This window comes from Pteropus alecto, unplaced genomic scaffold, assembly GCF_000325575.1.
Source record: "Pteropus alecto unplaced genomic scaffold, ASM32557v1 scaffold103, whole genome shotgun sequence".
NCBI lineage: Eukaryota > Metazoa > Chordata > Mammalia > Chiroptera > Pteropodidae > Pteropus > Pteropus alecto.
The window spans coordinates 7118343-7137510 of NW_006436288.1; the positions used below are offsets into that span (position 1 = coordinate 7118343).

Below are 19168 nucleotides of genomic sequence, written 5' to 3' on the forward strand. Positions count from 1 at the left end.
TAATTGACTGACTGATGCAGACATCAAGCAATAGAAGAATACAAAAATAGGATCAAAATGGGTTACAGTACTGAAACTGAGTTTTCCAGAAGACAGAATTAAATTGATTCATGAACTTAATTCACAAACAACACTTGTTAAGCATCTATAAGGATTGCTGTGCTGGGTTAGGTGTGGCGGAGGACACAAAATGAACAGGACATGAACTTGAATAGAGAGAACCTTACAAACTAGAATAGAAGACATACATTTACACAAAAATACAAGCCCCAAGTGGTTCAATATGGGAAGTAAAATATAAGTGAATAGTCATTGGAGAGCCAATGGGGGAGAAATAAAAAATAATAGGGGAAAGAGACAGGAAGTCTCAGAGCAGGTTTTCATAGAGCTCATGTTGAACTATTTATGGGGTGAAATGCCTTTAAGGCACAAAGACACAGGAGTGAGAAAATACCACCTAATGGAACCTTAGAAGAATCATTAGAATTTAGCAGTTACTTACTGACTACAGAGAGGAGGGAGTAGGACAGAGAAATGAAAGAGGAAGAAGAGTGAAAATAAGTGACAGGGGAATCATTAGGAGAAAAACTGGTAGCAATTTGGATGAAGAAATGCAGATGAGTTGTTTTACAGCTCCAAGAAAGTGAAAAGGCAATGTGGTAGATTAAAGTTCAGGGGGAACTTAGAAAAAGGGAAAATCCAAGTGGGCATGGACGTTTGCGCCACGTCCCTGCCATTATCATCACCATACAGATGCTCATTTTTATAGTACTCTATAAATCTAAACTGCCGCAAGCTCCCACACCACCCTACTTTTTTGTACCTTCCTGCTGGGCCCAAAGGAACAACACAGCAAACGTCAGAGAGATTCTTCTAACCAACCAATTACCTGGTGTCTAAACAGACATTTCAAACAGCATAGCCGTAGCAGAAGTCTTGATCCAGCCCACCTACTTCACACCCCACCAAAACCGTTCTATCAAGTCTTCACATCTAAAGAAATAGTACCTTCAGATAGTCAATTAATTAGCTCAAAATCTAAGCTTCATCTTCTATTCTTTTCTGTCTCTTGCTCCTGTATTACTAGGAGAGCTAGCTCAATACCATATATCCTGAAATCGGCCGTCTCATCATTTCCACTGCTCCCACCACTGTTCACATGCCCCTCTTCTCTCACTTTACACTGCTATAATAGCCATTTATCCCTGTCTCCTTCCATAACCCCTGGGTCCATCCTCTATCTAGTAGTCAGAGTGACCTTGTAAAAGCATCTGTCAGAATGTCTCAACCCCTGTGGAAAATCCCCCAGCTAGTATGAAATCTACACTCCATGTCATGACTCCAGGCCCAGGGAGCCCCACTCATCATTCCTATTGGAACTCCTATGTCACCTCCTCAGAGTCCTCAGCCCGAAACCCCAGCCAAGGCAACTCTTTTGTCACCGTCTACCACTTTATCTTATGTTATCTTCTTTATAGCACATATTAGTGCCTGCCTGCCATATCTCAGATGTTTCCTTTATAAAAAAAAAAAAAAAAAGAAAGAAAGAAATGATGTATTTGTCTCCACCAGAATGTAAGCATCTTAAAAAGAAAGACTCTTTCAAGTTCATGTGTCCCTATAATCTATAATAATGCTTGACACATAGAAAGGGTTCAAAAATTTTTTTTATCACTTTAATTTTTAATTGTACAGTTCAATAGCATCAAGTACATGTACATTGCTGTACAACCAGTCTCCAGAACTTCACCCTGCAAAATTGAAATACTATACTCATTAAACAACAACTCCCTTTTCCCCTTCCCCTGAGCCCCTGACAACCACCATTCTTTCTGTTCCTATGGATTTCACTCTAGATACTGCATATAAGTGGAATCATTTGGTATTTGTCTTTCTGTGACTGGCTTATTTCACTTAGCATGATGTCTTTAAAAGTTCATTCATATAGCATGTGTTAAAATTTCCTTCCTTTTTAAGGCTGAATAATATTCCAGTCTATGCATATACCACATTTTGTTTATCCATTAATCTTATGAATATCCTGAAAGCAGATATATAATTCGGCCATTGAAAAATCATATACTTCCTTTCTCTGCTACCACCAAATATAACAATAGTCTCTCACATACAGCACTTCTGATGCATTTATAAAGTGTCCATTTCTCACTGAAAGGAATATCTGCTTTCCACACTGGTGAAAAATATTTATGTGTTCCACAAGCACTGTATCACATAAAATGGAAATCGGTTTCATTTTCCATTTATATTAAGAATAATCTTCAAAGTGTCTTGAGAGTTCGCTGTGTTTCATTTTCTCTGTGAATAGTTCATCAAATACTCTCTTCTGCTTTGAAGTAAAGTAGTTTATCCAATCACCCACCGCTCCTGGAAAAATTGCAAATATATCAGACAAGAACCAATTTAAATGTATAGTATTCACAAAAGAAATCTTTCAGGTTTATAATAAAATGTGAACAATTTTATCTCTTGGTGATAAGATGATGGGAAAATTATTCTTTTCTTCATTTGTTTGTTGTTTCTAATTCCTTCAGTAACAGTTACATATTAATTTGTACAGTTTAAAAAGTTATTTCTTAAAAAGAAATGAAGATTACGAATATATAAATATCCTAGGTTTTATGATAGAAGGCATAAAAATATCTCACCTAAACTTAATCAAAATATAAAGCAAAGTAGACATAATGGTGCTTCATTTATTTCCCTGCCTATGCACCTCTACAGAAGTAGTTATGCCGATAACATACCACGGGGGTGGGTAATTGGTCTCATTTTTAAAAAAATTATTTTACAATATCGATAACAAAGAGTTGAAAATATAATCATCAAGTTACTCATATGATGCTTTCACCTTCAATATAAGGTGTCTGGAAATTGAAATAAAGTATATACAGCTGACCCTTAAAAAATGCAGGGGTTAGGAGCACTGACCCCCTGTCCCAATGGAAAATTTGCATGTAACTTTTACTCCCCCAAAACTCAACTAATAGTCTACTATTGACTGGAAGCCTTACTAATAACATAAACAATCAATGCCTATTTTGTATGTTATATGTATTATATACTGTGTCATTTCAATAAAGCTGAAAAAAAGAAAATGTTATTAAGAAAATCATAATAGCAAATACATTTACAATATTTGTTGAAAAAAATCTATGTATAAGTGGTTCTGTGCAATTCAACTGTGTTGTTCAAGGGTCAACTGTACTTCGCACAGTCCCCTGGCCTCTCCTGATTGTCCAAGTCACCCTCTCAGCCCTGGCCTCAGCGTCAACCTCTCAAGATTGCCCTTCTCATTTTCATTATGCACACTATGCCAAACTCCAACCCTGGATATTATCCGCCATGGTCCTTTGCCCCTGCTGGCCCTAAGCTTCATCCTTGGAGTGCAGGTACATGGAGCCAGTAATGCATCATTTTAGCCTTCCATCACAGACTGTCTGATATTGTTCTCTACTATCTTTTCCTTACAATTAGCTTGTAAACTATTTCAGGTTAAGGGCTGTGATGTATTGCTTGTGTATTCCTGCAGTACCAAATCCAGTGCTGACCATATAGTGGGTGCTCAATAAAGCCCATGGTCTGATTGAATGTCAGACAATGTCATCTAAAGCAAAGAAATATATTACCATTTAAGAAATATTTGATGGTGTCGATTCCTAGTCCAAAAGACTGAGTTTAAGAAGAAGTGAAACTTTTCTGTTTAGGGAAAAGAAGAGGGGTCAGGGGCAAAGAGAAAAAGTACCAGAGTGAAGATCCCAAAATAAGGAAATGACATTGCTTCTAAAACATACCAATTGGGGCGTAAGGTCAGCTTCACGAGGTCCTTAGAAGAACAATATCAATATTATTCATGTTACTTATCTAAATTCTTTGGTCCTTCCTGGTTTTCCCTTCTGACTTCTGATACAATTCACCTGAACCACTGCCGTCTTCTTTCAACTGACCTGACATGTGTTTGCTTGGTTTCTGATGTATTCTTTCACTCTTTTACTTTTTCTAAAAATTCTTTTAAAAAAATAACACAGTAGCTGTATATTCAGGTTAGAGAAAATACGTATATGCAAAAGAAGATAAAAATCAAGGTAATATACTCAGCTAACGTGGCTAATGAATTGGTTAGCATGCATTCTTCCAGATGTTCTTTGCAAACATATAAGTACATGTAAACTACATTTTAAATCACACAATTATAACCTGCTTTTTTCCCACTTATTATATACATTGGTCATCTTCCCATATTAGTATTTATATACCTACAATGAAAGTTATGGTAAGTAGAGTAAGAGTGTTTGGATTCAAATCTTGACTTTATCAGCTACTAGTTGTGTGCCTTTGGACAAGTTATTCAGGTGGTTGATGTCTCAGTAAAACATGAGTAACATAAACACCATCCTCAAAAGTCTGCTGTCAAAATCAAGATAAATCAAGTAATGTACCGGACTCATAGTAAAGTTATTTTTACTCTATAGTTTTCATGACTCCATAGTAAATCCCTGCATGGATGTGCCTTGATATGTTAAACAGTTTCTGATTAGTGACATTTTAAATGCATTCTAAGATTTCATTGTTATAACCAATATTGCAACATATATCCTGTCCATATATCTTTCCATTCTTCTATAATTCTTCCCCTAAATTTTGGCATGTATGGGCCCTAGGACTTCTGAACTTGTGTGGACTACTCTGTATCCTTGCTTGTCACCTTATCTCCCTGGCTGCCATAGTCATTTTCTAGAATACCAATCTATTCTGAATTTAAAGTAAAGACAGCTGCAGGCACAAATTCTCCTCTGTAAAGTAAGAAATATCTCTGTGTGCCAAGGAGTCTAAATCAACGACTTTAGTAGCTTTTTGAAACTATAACTTTCAGAAGATAGATTTCCCCTACTCCCACCCCGTCCAGCAAATGGAAGGAATGAAGAGAATTGTCTCTATTGCCCCATCCTTGTGTTTAATTCCTCATATAGTTTGAATTTACCAAAAGGTACTTATGATGACTAGTATCAGTGAGGATGTTTCTTGTGTTAATCTGTGCTTTGTTAGATCTAATATGAAGAAACCACTTTTAGAGAGAACTTAAATGCTTTTGAATTAATGTTGTCAGCTACATGATTTTACCTAGAAATATTTGCTAGGGTCACAAGTGTGGCAAGTAAGAAATTAACTCTATTATCGTTAGAGTAAAACCTCTCAAGTTTGCAGGATAAAATGTGTGAATACTGAGAGTTTGCTAATCAGATCTCAAAGGGCACTGGACTCTACTAAATACCAGAATTTCCTCTTTTCTCATCATCCTCTTTACCGTGGTCCTTCCCAACTACTCTCTGTTTCTCATTTCACCTTCCTTCATGCATTCTTCTCTAAATTCTTCCTGTCTTCCCTTTATCCTCTCTCCCACTCTTCCTAATTCTTTTCTTGGCCCTGCCTCTCTCTCAAGCTCTCATATAATCTTGCTCCTGTCCTCCACTACCAAACTTCTTAGAAGAGTGGTTTCTATTTGCTGCTCCCTTCTTTATATTTCATCTCTTCAAACCCTTCAGCCTGGTTTCTAGCCCTACTCTGAGAATTTGCTGATAAATAAATGGTCATGTTTGACCCTGGCTTTCTTCCTAATTCTGGCTGATATCTTTTCTTGGCTTGTCTAGGGCTGTTTCATTCCCATTGATGTTAGGGTCCCTAGGGCTCTCACCTCTCTCCCTTTCTCCACTAGCCCTTCCCACTTACCCTGAATAATTTTACCAAATTCCACAATCTGCTGATGGCTCTTAAACTGACTTCTCAGCTGAGCTCCACCTAATAGTGACTCACCACCACTGCCCAAATTACGATCATCAGTGTTTCATACCTGGACTATTACAACTTCTTTATAGGACTTTCTGCCTCTACATTTATCCTCTTCTAATCAATTTTCCACTCTGACTCTACTATTTTCTAGGACACATGCCTGACCATGTCAGATCCCTTTTAAAACAGCAAAAAGACTAGGGACAGAAGGTTGGGGGAGGCCTTCTTATGATGTCTGTCAAAGCTTTAGCTCTCTGGCCCCAAACTTCATCTCCCTCATTTTGCTTCACACATCATATACCACTCCAAGCTTGTTCTTTCTGGAAAATACCATCCAATTCCATGATGGTTCTGAGCTTTTTGTCTTGCTGTTAGCTCTTGTAGGAATGTATTTTTTTTCCCTGTCAGTTTCCTGGTAAAATCCTTCTCATGCTTCCAGTCCCAGGTCCAATGTGATCTCCTCACCTACTTTCCTAAGAAAAAAATTCTCTCTCCCTTATTTATGATGCTATTCACTTTTACTCATACTAGTAGCACAGTTGTTATGACCTTGCATTACTGTTTAGATGATGACCTTCTTAAGGATAAGACTGTATTTTATTTCATTTTTAACCTTAGTTCTTAGAAAATAGTTTATTAATATATATTTACTGAATTGGATTCTTTCCTTCCTCTCAGTCTCGGTTTTGCAACTATAAGGGAAAAAAAAATGAACCACCAAAAAGAACAAAAATAATTTGCTAAGTTGAATATAATATCTGATCTATAAGAGTTGGCAAATATTTGCTTTGGGAGGAATTATATTCAGATTGGCCAAAGAATGAAAATAAATCTGTGTACAGAAATCCATAAAATTTGTCTTTGTAAGTTATTTGAAAAATGTTAAATCATTTTTCCTCCAGATCTGGATTAAATTCACATGGATTTCAAAGCAATTCTATATCCGGATATGCCCAACCTGCTTCTAAACTACATGTTAAGAATTAGTGGAGATTTATTTCTTTTTCTTTTAGTTTCATGCAAAAAGGAATATCCTTAGCTAACAATCCCAGCTCTCTCCATCTCTTATTTCTGCAAGGTAAGTTAATTTGATTGGTGAGTTTGGGAAAATGCACTGTGCACATTTGTCAGCCCTTTTCTCTCTCCTGAAGAAAACATGTCATGTACTGCTCTCCATCAGGCCCTAAGTGACCTTCTCCAAGTCCAGGGACAGGACTGCATTTGATTGGTCGTGACTAAAAGTATGTTTCTAAAATTCAAGATAAATTATTAGCAAATACATTGGGCTGCAGACCTGAGACACATTCCTCAAATAACTTTATCATTTCCGTCTGTTTGATTCCTGTATCTTTCTCTCAATTTGTTCCTAACCGGATGTGGAGACCTCAAAGTCTGAAAAGAATGCAATTCAAGAATTTCATTTAATAAACATTCACTGAAGGGACCAAGTATAATAAGTTATGCAAGATATGGGATGCACGATGGTGAAATGAGGATTTAAAACGGTAAAATAGAACTACTTTCAAATACAAATAAGTTCCAGGCAAAGCACATCTCTTTCTGACTTACCTTTCCTAAATACCAGGTTCCTATTAGTTGTGAGGGCACAGATGGTCTTATTTGGATCACAGTTTTCTTTGGCTGCATTATTTTTCATTTCCCTGAATGATGTTTTCCAAGCAATCTGATTAATTTCACTGTCACTCAAATTAATACCAAGGAAAGTAGTTATTTTCTTTATGCTTTTAGAAAGATCCTGAGCAATAAGCAAATTAAAAAAAAAAAAAGTGTTACTTCTCAAAACACTAATTCATTCCCTTAAATCAGAAAACAGAATTGATTGATTTCTTATATTAGCTTATTTTGACTTAGATTTTGATTGTTGAAATATTAAGAAGGACTTACTTTCTTCATTTCTTCATAGAATATAAATAGAACATTTTTATCATTTTTGTGGTCTTCCCAGCTTAAAACGTGATCAAACCAGGATCCATACACAACTAGAAGAAAAGAGAATTGTTGTGCAAATATTAAACATTATGGCTTTGGGTCCCTGTGTTCTTCTCACTTCAGCAAAGTTATCAAATAAGGTACCTAAACATTAGATTCAAGAATGAAAAAGTTTTCCTTAGAAGAGCTCAATTTCACTATATTTTCAACTAAATACAATATTGTGAAATGAGGCTGGATAGCTAAATCTTTTAATAAGGTTGTGCTGGGTTTTTGTTTTTTTTTTTCTTATTTCTAGTGAATATTTCTTTATCAGCAGAAATGACAGTAGAAATTGTAATACACATTTTCACTATAATTGTGTTCTGATAACTACTTTAAATGTTGGAATAGAAAAGTATTGAGAATTTATCATTTCTTCTTGTAAAGTGACGCGATTTTTATAATTAATTCCTTAGCATAAAAAATTTATAAACTTCCTCCTACAGGAAAAAAAAAAAGAATTTTATTCAGGTATCTTAGTTTAAGGTTGGAAAAATACAGACTTAGAAATTTATTACTACTTGATATTATCTCTTTTTTGTTGTTTTTAATTTGACAGACTTAAAAAACCTCCAGGGCTTAAAAGTGAAGATTATCATGCAAAATGACCTCTATAGCAGTGATGATTAAAAATAGTGAGGAAATTCTTGTCACCCCAGAAAGTTGACTAGCTTGACAATCTAAAGCATAAAACATAATACTTTAAAATACTACATATACATCTTTCCACACACCTTTATCATCCAAAGATTTAATACTAGTCATCAAAGGGCTACTCTACTATTTCCTAAAAATCTGCTATTGATTCATTTAGTAAACATTTATTAAGCCAGACATTGTACTGTATACATTTTGCACATTAAAACTTTAAATAAAGATATAATTAACTCCAAACTAACTGCAATTTTTCATGGCTTCAGCTCCTGAGGAAGCAAGGGGCAAAACAATAACTATAATGTATTTTTGAAACAAGAATTTCTGGGGCTATGGTAATATCATTAGAATCGGCCCAAATTTCTACTACCCCTTAGACCCAGAGGACTGTATAATAAGAACTGGTGCTTAGAAGAGCTGCTCCCATTCAGTTTTCAGTTATCAGCAATCTCACTGCTATTTCAATGACCTCTCATAACACTATGCCTTAGAATTACCTACCGGATCGGTGGTAAAGGGTTTATCTTGTAAGAACGGCCAACATTTTCCCAAGCACAAACATGTGCTGGGAGGAAGACTGATTTTCCTTCCATGAAAATTTAGGAAGTTAACTGGTCTCTAATTCCCCAGACTAGTCTCACGTTCTCAACCCACTTCCTACTAGCAGCTGCAGCACAGCCTTCGTGGATAATGTCATTGCCTAGAGTTGCCTATGCTGTGGAAGCCCTCAATACTGTCGGGGCAGCCCATGCTTCTGCAGCTGGAGGTTGGGCAGGGATAGAGACCAAATGTCATACCACGGGAAGGTAGGGAGTATGGGGAAAATGCTTTTCTCCCCATCCTTCACTTAATTACAGAATTATTCTAGCACCTCCTGGCTTTAATATATGCCTGGATGTGCCCCCACCCCCCTCCTTCTGTCATCCAAAATTATTCATTCCCCTGAAATGGCCCTGAATATAAATTGGTCTTTCTCAACCAACTTATGTTTCTTAGGGTCTGGAGAGCAAGTTGGCAATCTCACTGCTTTCTATGAAACTCCTCCCTCTGATCCAGGCTTCTTTGAGATTTGACATAATAAACATAAAATACAGTGGGTCCGAAAGGCAGGTAGCAACCTTCTGCTGTCTCCTCTACAGTCACTGAAGACTCTGATTTTAGATTACAATCTTCTGCATCATCTCAAGTCTTGCTATCAACTGCAGTGACTTTAATGGATAGCATCTAGCAGACCTTCCTCTGACTATTTTTGTCTCCTTTCTGTCTTTGCTTTCTTCCCTTTGTTCATCCCCAATACCTTTAACTTCCTTGCCCTCTTATAGTTCATTTTAATCACCTGAAAAACACCTGATATTGAATCAAAATAGTTCACCTATTCACCTTATCCACTGCTGTTGAGTTCTGCTGAAGAAATTTATATAATCCTGAATTTACACTACTGCAAATTCATTTTTCCAGCCTTAAGGACCCCAAGGCTGCCCAGCAAACTGATTTGTCCTGCATTAACACATTCTCCTATTCGTCAGCTGTTTCAAATCTTCCGTACTTTCTGCAAACTTTCTGCCCCACTCACATAGTTATAATGAGCATCTTAGTTTCTAGAAAGCACCCTACTGATAGGTAATTGCGCAGAAAACAAAACTCACAGTGATGAAGTAGCCTAGGAAATATAGAGTTCTAATATACAGCTGGAGAGGGGGCTATAGAGAATAAAAAGTAAAACGCTGATATGATTTTATTGATATGTTAATACCTCTAGATATTGCCAGAAGACAATCTACAGTTATTGTTTAATTTGAAAACCTAAAGTGTATTTGTAAACTGAAAGATAAATTAAATAATTAGATAAATATATAGCTATCTATATCTTTATTGTACTGTCTTTTCATATAATGTGTATTTATGTTTATGGTTTGAAGACAGATGTAGGATATCAAAATGTCTGACTTGTAAAATAATCTTTCTTGGTAAATGTCTGCTTATAACATTTCCACCCTAATGTGAAATTATTTAAAAGTCTTTGTGTCTTTAAAAGTCTATAACAGAATAAGTGAGTAGATTTTTACAGCAAATTTTAACCATTACGTAATTTGAACTTTTAAATAATTTTTAAAATAGTTTCATTAGTCCTATTTTGTGTTAGGACCTTAGAATGGTTAAGCTATTATCTAAAAGCACACAGAGAATAAATTATTGTCAGGACTCGATCTCAGGTCTTATGCCCTATAGACTGTTTTTTCTACTACATTGTGTTGTCATCTGCAAAAGAAATAACCTTCCCCTCAAAAAGTCTTTGGAGAACATCCCTGAAACACAGTCACATACTTAAAACACACACAAACTACACACGGAGGAAAACAAACCTTACCTTATAAGTAGTAAAATGTGAAGCCACTGCTCCCACCTGAGTAAATTAAAAGCTTTACTGATTTGGTGACATTTCCCAGTGTCAACAGAGTTTGCCCAGGCTGGATTACCCAATTGTAGGATACTTACAAGTCAAATCCCTTTACAATTAAAAATCTATTAACCCACCTAAGACAGTATAAAAGAATCACCTGAGATATTTTTTCCAACTACACTCTGCCCTTCCGGATATTCTGCTGCAACTCCTGATAATGTGATAACAAAGGCAAATGTTCCTTGACGCTAGTTTGCTTCCCTGTGTAGGGCCTGGGTTGGCCTTTCTGTGGCTACATTCATAGAAACATAATCTCTAGCATAGGAGCAGTAACAGTAAGCTACCTTGCCCTAGTCGGACCATACCCAGGGGCTATTTTGTCTCCTGGGAACTGTGAAGTTATAGAGACATGGCCGAATTAGAGCTCATGCAGTTGTGGGAAGAGGAATGGTGAACGCAGTGCGTAATAGTGGGAGACAAACACAACTTTTTTTTTCTTGAGAAAAAGCAGACTCAAGGTCTGTTTTAAAAAAGTAATTTATGTGTTTAAACTACTTATTCCAAAAATGGAATTGGAGCAGAGTGAGGCATGCTAACTATCTTCAAATATTTAGAAGGCTAACATGTGAAAGAGAAATTAATGATTGGGGGACAGTTTCTAGTCTTGTTTTGTTTTGCTGGATGAGTCATGGTATAGTGGTAAGAGCAGAGATTTTGGACTGACCCCTGAATTTAAATCTTGGCTCTGCTCCTTAATCGTTACACGTCTAAGGACAAGTTGTTTGGCCTCCCAAGGTCTTCATTTTCCTCACCTGTAAAATGAGGATAACAAAGTCTCCCTCATGTGTTCTAGTGAGGGTGAAAAGAGATCATGTTTGCATAGCACTTAGCTAAGTGTCTATATCATAGGGTAAGAATTTTTTTTTTAAAAAGTAGCAAGATGAAATGTGTTGCTTTGAGGCAGGAGTGGGGTGTAAACCTGCTGTCAAGATTAAAAAGTTCAAGCTTAGCCTCTATAGTTCTTGGAGATGTAGTAAAGTGATTCAAACATTAGGTGGGTGTTTTAAGCAAACTTTAATGTATCTGTCATTCCTGAAACTTTGATTCTACTAAAAGCGTGCCTTTAAGAAGGAAATAGAGGAATTAAAATAGTGTGAAAATAGCATATTATTCCAAAGGAAATAGAGCAAAACAAAGTATTAAACCCTATTTCTGTTGAGTTCCCAGTGTCTTCATGTTAAGGTTACACTTGCTGTGGCCTCTCTTAAATTAACAAGCAAAAGCTTAACAATTCACAGGTAAAACAGCTAAACTAACAATTAAGATCTACTTTAAGCCCTATAAGAGGTAAAATCCTTTGGGTACACACCATTCCTAAATCATGTCTTTCCTACTTCGGTATTGTTTTGGTATATTATTTTTGTTGAATACATCTTGGGAATTCAGAATAGCTTTTTTTAAGTGCTCCAGACACCACTGAGTCAGGAAAAAATGAATAAATTTAAAGGCCATGCATGGTAGAAGGACCAACATGCGCTGCCCAGCTCAACCAAATGATCTATCATTGTGGTGTTTTGAGAATAAATTACTTTCTGTTAGTTTTTATAAAACCAAGTGCTAAAATGGCTAATTTTTTCACACTGGTTTATTTGGTGGATTGGGGGTGGAGGGTTATGCGTACCATTTGTGCTGTTTTGTTTTCCATGCAGTTATATATATAGCATGTTTCAGTCTACCTGTCTAGGTTTAGGCTGTATCTCACTGTACCCCAATAAGTACATAACGACTTCACTAAAAAGACTGATGATATATGAAAAAAAGATGCTTGATCAGAATTAATCTGTTTTGAAAACATTCATACCAGCTAATAAGAAATTGCCAGTATGTTCTACCCACAGGTTATAAGAAAAACTATAAAAAAGCAAAGTCAAAAAGAACTGCTTAGAAGCAGCAAAAGAATAATCTATTCAAAAGTATTTCTGAAAGCAGGCATTAGGACCCATTTAAGCTTTTGGAAAATGCTTTCATTTCGAGCAGAAAGTTTCATTGTACATTATGAATAAAAATCATTATTATACTTACCCTTTCCTTTTAGAAAAAGTTCTAAAAACGTAGCCCAGGTTTCAACGCTGGGGAGATTAGGGTTATCTTTGTAGTAGTGGAATAAAGAAACAGCTGTGTCTTTTGGATTCCTAACGATGTAGATAATCTGTTAATTTAAAAAAAAAAAAAAAAAAAAAGGACAATTTTTTTTGGGGTGGAAATAACCCCAAAACAAAATACTTCCTAAAAAAGAAATTAGCAACCATACTTGCCTGTGCGAGTCACAATTTTCTGGCAGCTTCAGCTGATTATTAAACACAAACTTAGGCCAATGTTTCTTAAAACTTAATGCAGATTCTGACTCAGGGGGTTGAGGATGAGGCTGGCATCCTGCATTTCTAACAAGCTCCCAGGTGATGTTGATACAGCTAGCCCAACAACTACACTTTTTCAATTTATGTGCTAAATTTGGTCCTATCTTTCTAGGGTCAGACATGAGAAATCCCTATTCATTTGCAGGACAAGATTACTTTTTAAATATCCACTTATTATAAAACATGATGTCTTACAAATTGTCTACTCTTATTTACAAAAAGAATGATGTTTTGTAATTTCTCTTTTTTTTTTTTATAATTCAATCCCCCAAAGCTTAAAGAATTTGAGATACTCTCCCGATTTACATGAACATTGCAATTTAATTCAATTCAATAAATATTTATTTAATACCTACAGTGTATCAGGCAGTGTGTAACGTTCCAAGTCCAAGGGATATAATGCTGAGCAGGACAGAAATGGTCCCAGACCTCTCAAAACTTACAGTCAGGTGAGGGAACATTCTTGACAATGCAGTGTTATGAGAGTTACAACGGGGAAGTGCAATAGAAGTGCAATAGAGTGCAATAGAAGTGCAATAGAGTGCAATAGAAGCATCTAAAAAACTTAGGAAACCAGTGTGAAAAGCTGGATATAATAGGACTATTCTTCAATTACAGTCAATATTGCATGAGTACTAGATGTTCTACCTGCTTTTTTGACAATCAGAGTGGACACAGTTTACTTAGATAAAAAAGTATTTGCTGAGTCATTTTTAATATGTAACTATCTTTCTGTAGTGTGTTCATAGAACAAGTGTTGTGCATGACTCACAGAAACAGCACCTGCTCCTCCTTTCTTGAGAGATGTGTAAAGGCTACTGTGCACAGGAATGAAGAACCACCTTATCCCACCCCAGGGAGTAACTGCAGAGTAACCCAACACCTCAGCCTTTTTCTAGGTTCTCTAGGCTTCATGAGCAAATTCACAGAACCCCAAGTCTGAGACTACAGTTTAAAAATCCATTGCTTAAACAAAAGGTGATAAAACAGCAGAATTTTTAGCCATCAGTTTTTGTTTTTTTGTTTTTTTTTGGTTAAAGAGAAGAGTAATTTAGGACCCTTGAAGAACCCGCAAAGACACACATCAGTGTTATCTAGTGGGAAAAGCAATGTAAACTATTAATACATATTTTGCCAAAAGAGGTTAAAAGAATGTATTCTGTAACTATGTATGTTACATATGTTAAATAGACTTATTGTGTTGTTTCACAATATATACAAATATTGAATCATTATGTTTTACATCTGAAACTAATATTATATGTCAATTATACTGAAAAAAACACAAAATATATTCTAGGAAATAAGAACTATTAGGGGGAAGTTGAGGGATATGAAGGCAAGGCAAAATAGTACTCTGGAAAAAAATTAAATATTAACTAAATATCATGAAATTATCTGAAAATATAAATTTCGTGTAAGAGAGTTTGGAAACAAAAAAGGGGAGACGAAGATTAGGAAGAAAATATAGGAGGTTGAGTATGTTTGAGAGCTGGTGAGAAAAGACTGGAAGAGGAATTTTCTGTCTGACAGGCTTTCCTGCGGCTGGTAGGGCTTGTCCAGCTGCTAAGCCTGCAGGGCTAGGCTATTAGCAACAGAGGACACACCCTCTTGGGAGAAAGAGTCTCATTCTTTAGTAGGGGTCACACTGAAAGGTACAGTAAAGTGATACCTTTACTGTAGTAGTTTAAAGAAGCACCCTGATCTTTCCTAGCTTCAGTTTCTTTGCTTATGAAAGGAAAAATATTCACTCCTGTCGTTTTTGAAATATGTCTATTAAACACAGCTCAGTCTCTGGTAGTCACTTGTTATTGTTATTTCAACACCCTGAGTAAAGGTTATTTAGCTCCCTGGACAAATTTTCTCCCCAAATCTCTCTGTCTTAGAGACAGTCTGCTTGAAATAAAAATGCTTGGTTGAGTAATAATGTGCTCAAGTTAGTACACCTTCACCTGTTCTGATAGATTTGCTGGGGATAAAGGCAAAACTCTGACGTTTGCCTCTGGTTGACCGTGTTTACTTTTCTTTGGGCAGAAGAGTAAATGGTATGCATGGAGACGTGATCATAGAGTTATACTCGTAGGAAGATCTGCTTTGATTTATATACATTTGACTGGTAGGTTATTTTTGTTTTTATTTTTAGAATATGGCTGACATTGTTTAAAAAGGCCTAATTACTGGGACCTTGTTACAGTGGACACATGTATCTTGCCTTTGCTTTTCAAATGTTATTCTTTTTTTTTTTCCTGATCAAAACAGAATTTGAAAATGTTTCTTATACAGACATTTGTAAAGAAAATAAAATCTAACCCTAATGTCATACCATAAAAAACCACTCGGCATGCTAATATATTTACATCTAGACTTTTTTATGTGTGCAAATGTATATTTTAACTAAATTGAAATTATTCGATATTTATGTACTTAAAATATGATTTCTACTTAAACTTATTCCATAAGAATTACTCCATGAAAACATAAATTTGAATAAGAAATACATAAAAATATAAAATAGCCTTTTAAATTTTAGTTAACTTTAAAAATAATGTGTGTATTTTAATAATAGCTTGAGGTAACTGTTCTTTAACAATTTATATATAACATTTTTTATTCTTTTCCTATATAATCCCTTGCAAAAAAATGATAGATAAAATAATTAAAATAATGTTAAGGCAATTTTTCTTTCCCTTAACACCAATATTTAGAGTAAAAAAAACTAAAACCAGATTTAGAATAAAGTAAAACATTGTCTAGTGTAATTACAGTTCACATTTCTTTCATTACTGAAAGATTATTAAAATAATTTTTATGAGCTAAATATTGCAGTAACACCTATACATGCATTGTCTTATTTAATCTTTGCCACACTGCTTGAAATGGATACCATTATTCCTGTGTCAAATGAGGAAACCAAGGCTCAGAGAGCATCGGCAATTTTCTAAGGTAACACAGCTTGAAAGTGACAGAGCAAGAATCCAAGTTCAGTTCTGTGGGATTCACAAGTATCTGCCTTTCACCATTGAACTTACCTTGCATTGTTTTTGTTTGATATCCATTGGTAGCATGTTATAGCTCAAATGTGTTGGAATAACTCTTTTCTTATAATACATTTTTAGCTCTTCAAATTTAGAAATGTCTCCTAATTCGATTGGAGATGTTAGAGTAATTCCAGCATTGGGGATGTTCTCAATGACTTTAGCAATCCAGTGAGTACCTTCGTAAAAAAATAAAATAAAGTACACTTTTAATTAAATGATACTCTTGATGAAATGAAGATAGAAAATTAGCATGAGGTTATAAAAGCAATGGATGCATTAAGATGTTAATTCATTTTATAAGAAGAATAACATTTTAAAAGCATGAGGAAATATAAGAACTATATATGCTGTTTCCTCAGCTTGAAATATGCTAACACTATGCTAACACTCACCTCTAGCACCTTCTCCAATTTGCAAACACACAGATCTTTCTACATATAATTCCTACTGGTCCTGCAAGCTCATGTATCTTGCTCTTTTATAAACTTTATTCTGAGTCCCTACTCCCTCGACATAATTGCTGACCCTTCATGTCCCTCAAAGTAGCACACATTAGAGTACACTTGCCTTTGTTTATATTCATGCCTATCTCCCCATTTCCACCTTGAGAATAGATACTGAATTTTATTTGTATGTGTAGATACAGAGTAGTTGTACAAGTAAAGCATTTGAATAATGAACAAATGTTATATTTAAGCATCATATATTTAAACAAAGTAGTAAACTTGCTACTTTGAAGCCTGGAAGGAAGACCACTTAATGTTTACATAAAGCAAATATGGATGTGCCCCAAAATTGTAGACATTAGTAAGTTGGAACAGAGGAAAATTTGGTTGGGGAGGATGCTTTGCTAATTTGAAAACAATGTCCTTGAAGAGTTTAAATCAGCCCTAGTTTCCATTTATCTCATTACAATTCCAATGAGATACAATATTAACAAATTTACAGTTGAATAAATATTTAAACAGTGATCTCATTTGTATTGTTTTAAATTTAAGACTATTTTAGGTTATAATGTTAATGTCTTAAATATTTATAATTATAATATTTATATAAATGTGATTCATATAGTAATGATAGTTGTATTATTTTAACAAAATATATTGATTTCTTCCAAAAGAGAGAGAATACACAGTTTTGCGCTACTAAAGGGGAACTCCTGGCAGCTGGTAGGAAGATGTCAATTTATAGGCACCCATACGTAAAATGGAAGCCTTATATATGGTATAAACTAGCCACCTGTTCCAAGAACCTTAAAAGTATCATAAATTGCTTTCTAAACTAATATTTCAACTTCAGGTAAGATATGTTTATTTATAGAGCAACATATTGCATAGTGAGAATACTGAGGTACTTTGGAGGCAGTCACTTAACTTCCATTTGCAGGAGTATTTTCCAACGAAAGAGATACATACATGTTTTATATTTATTCTGAAAAAGCACTCTAGGAGATCTGGCCCTATGTGAACTCTGTGTCATCCATTGGGAAGGGTTTCTTGGGCCTGACTTACAATCAGATGAAAGGACTATGGTGTACACACAACTTAAAGGGAGCTTGGCTCTTAGTTGCTGAATCCATGATAACAGATATATGGCCATCTCCACATGCCCACTGCTCTGGAAATAGCAACAGGCAGTTGGATATAGCCTGGTCATCTCTCTCAGAAACAAAAATAATATATGATTAATTCTGATTATCCACATGATGACATTTATAATAATGGTCCTTTCATGAGTATATACCTATATGTGGGGATAAACTTTGAATAATAAGGCATAAACTTTAATAATAAAAAATATTTATGGTTCTTATTAGCCCAAAAGAAAAAATTATTTATTTATAAATCAATCATTAAGTATAAATTAAACAAACATTATTTATGCCTGGCACAAAGTATAAAGAAAACTTTATAATGTTATAGATATTATGTTTATTACATATATCAACATTTGTATGTCTTCATGAATAAAATAGAAACAAAAGTGTAGTAAAGCTCTAATTTCTCCAGTTGAATTTTCTCAAAGCATATTTTTTGGCTCTCTACTGTCAAAATTTTTTATTAAAACAAGCATTTAGGATACTTTAATTTCTTGTAGAAAATTCTGAAAAACAAATGTTTGGTTAAAATTATTATTATATTTATTTATTATTATTCTATTTCTACATTTAAAAAATACATTAAAGTAAACTTTACCAGATTTTGGATAGGAAACCAGAAACACATCATCTTCTCTTGCACTGAAGGAATCCAGGGAATTTAGAAGTTCTTCTGAAGACATAGTAGAGTAGAGAATTCCCTTGAATTTATGAAGAACACTTGACTGGTTGTGGGATGACATCTTTCATCAAATCAATAAAAAATTATATACTAAACAATAACTTTACACAAAGCACAGAGCAAGTAAGGTCCTAGCTCAATGGCAATGTAATCTTAGAATTATTGAGCTGACATTCCAACTAGAGGAATATATATATACCTTTTGCAATTTTAACAAGAGTAATTTTTAAACCGTAACCAAGCCAAAGTCTACTATGCAAATGATGTTATCTGAATTTCACTGATAATACATATTACGATTTCCTCCACTTGTCTCAAAATAGTTTGCATACAAAGCTCTTGAGCTACTAGAATGTAATCACTATATTGAGGAACTAACATCAAATCCCTTGGCCTAAATAAGGAAAGACTTTCAGTGGCTATAATGGATTACATCATTGTGGAAATGATTAAGAAAATTGAACTTCTTCTTGTTAATATTAACATACAGTAGAGGAAGTAGCTAGTATTGCAATTCAAGAAGAGAGAGGAATGGAATGAGAAAAAAATAAATTCTAGAAATTGGCAGATAAATCTGTGACT

General features: G+C 34.9%; 1 protein-coding gene across 1 annotated transcript; it reads right to left on the bottom strand.

Annotated features, from left to right (window-relative positions):
• Nucleotides 1-2266: 2266 nt before the first annotated feature.
• Nucleotides 2267-18647, bottom strand: LOC107195736 (sulfotransferase 6B1-like). The gene is made up of 6 exons (XM_015589978.1): nt 18503-18647; nt 16299-16483; nt 12935-13061; nt 7711-7805; nt 7375-7561; nt 2267-2385 (listed from the first exon to the last, which is right to left on the bottom strand). Exons 1-6 carry the CDS (start codon nt 18645-18647, stop codon nt 2267-2269), a joined length of 858 nt encoding a protein of 285 aa, XP_015445464.1.
• Between the last annotated feature and the right edge of the window lie 521 nt (nt 18648-19168).

Excerpts from the sequence above, each read along its gene's own strand:
- LOC107195736 (XM_015589978.1), bottom strand. The coding sequence starts at position 18,647 with ATGTCATCCCACAACCAGTCAAGTGTTCTTCATAAATTCAAGGGAATT. Across the intron at positions 16,484-18,502 it reads GGTTTCCTATCCAAAATCTG|GTACTCACTGGATTGCTAAA; the intron begins GTAAAGTTTACT and ends TTTTTTACGAAG. Across the intron at positions 7,806-12,934 it reads ACTTTTTCTAAAAGGAAAGG|TTGTGTATGGATCCTGGTTT; the intron begins GTAAGTATAATA and ends CTTTTCTTCTAG.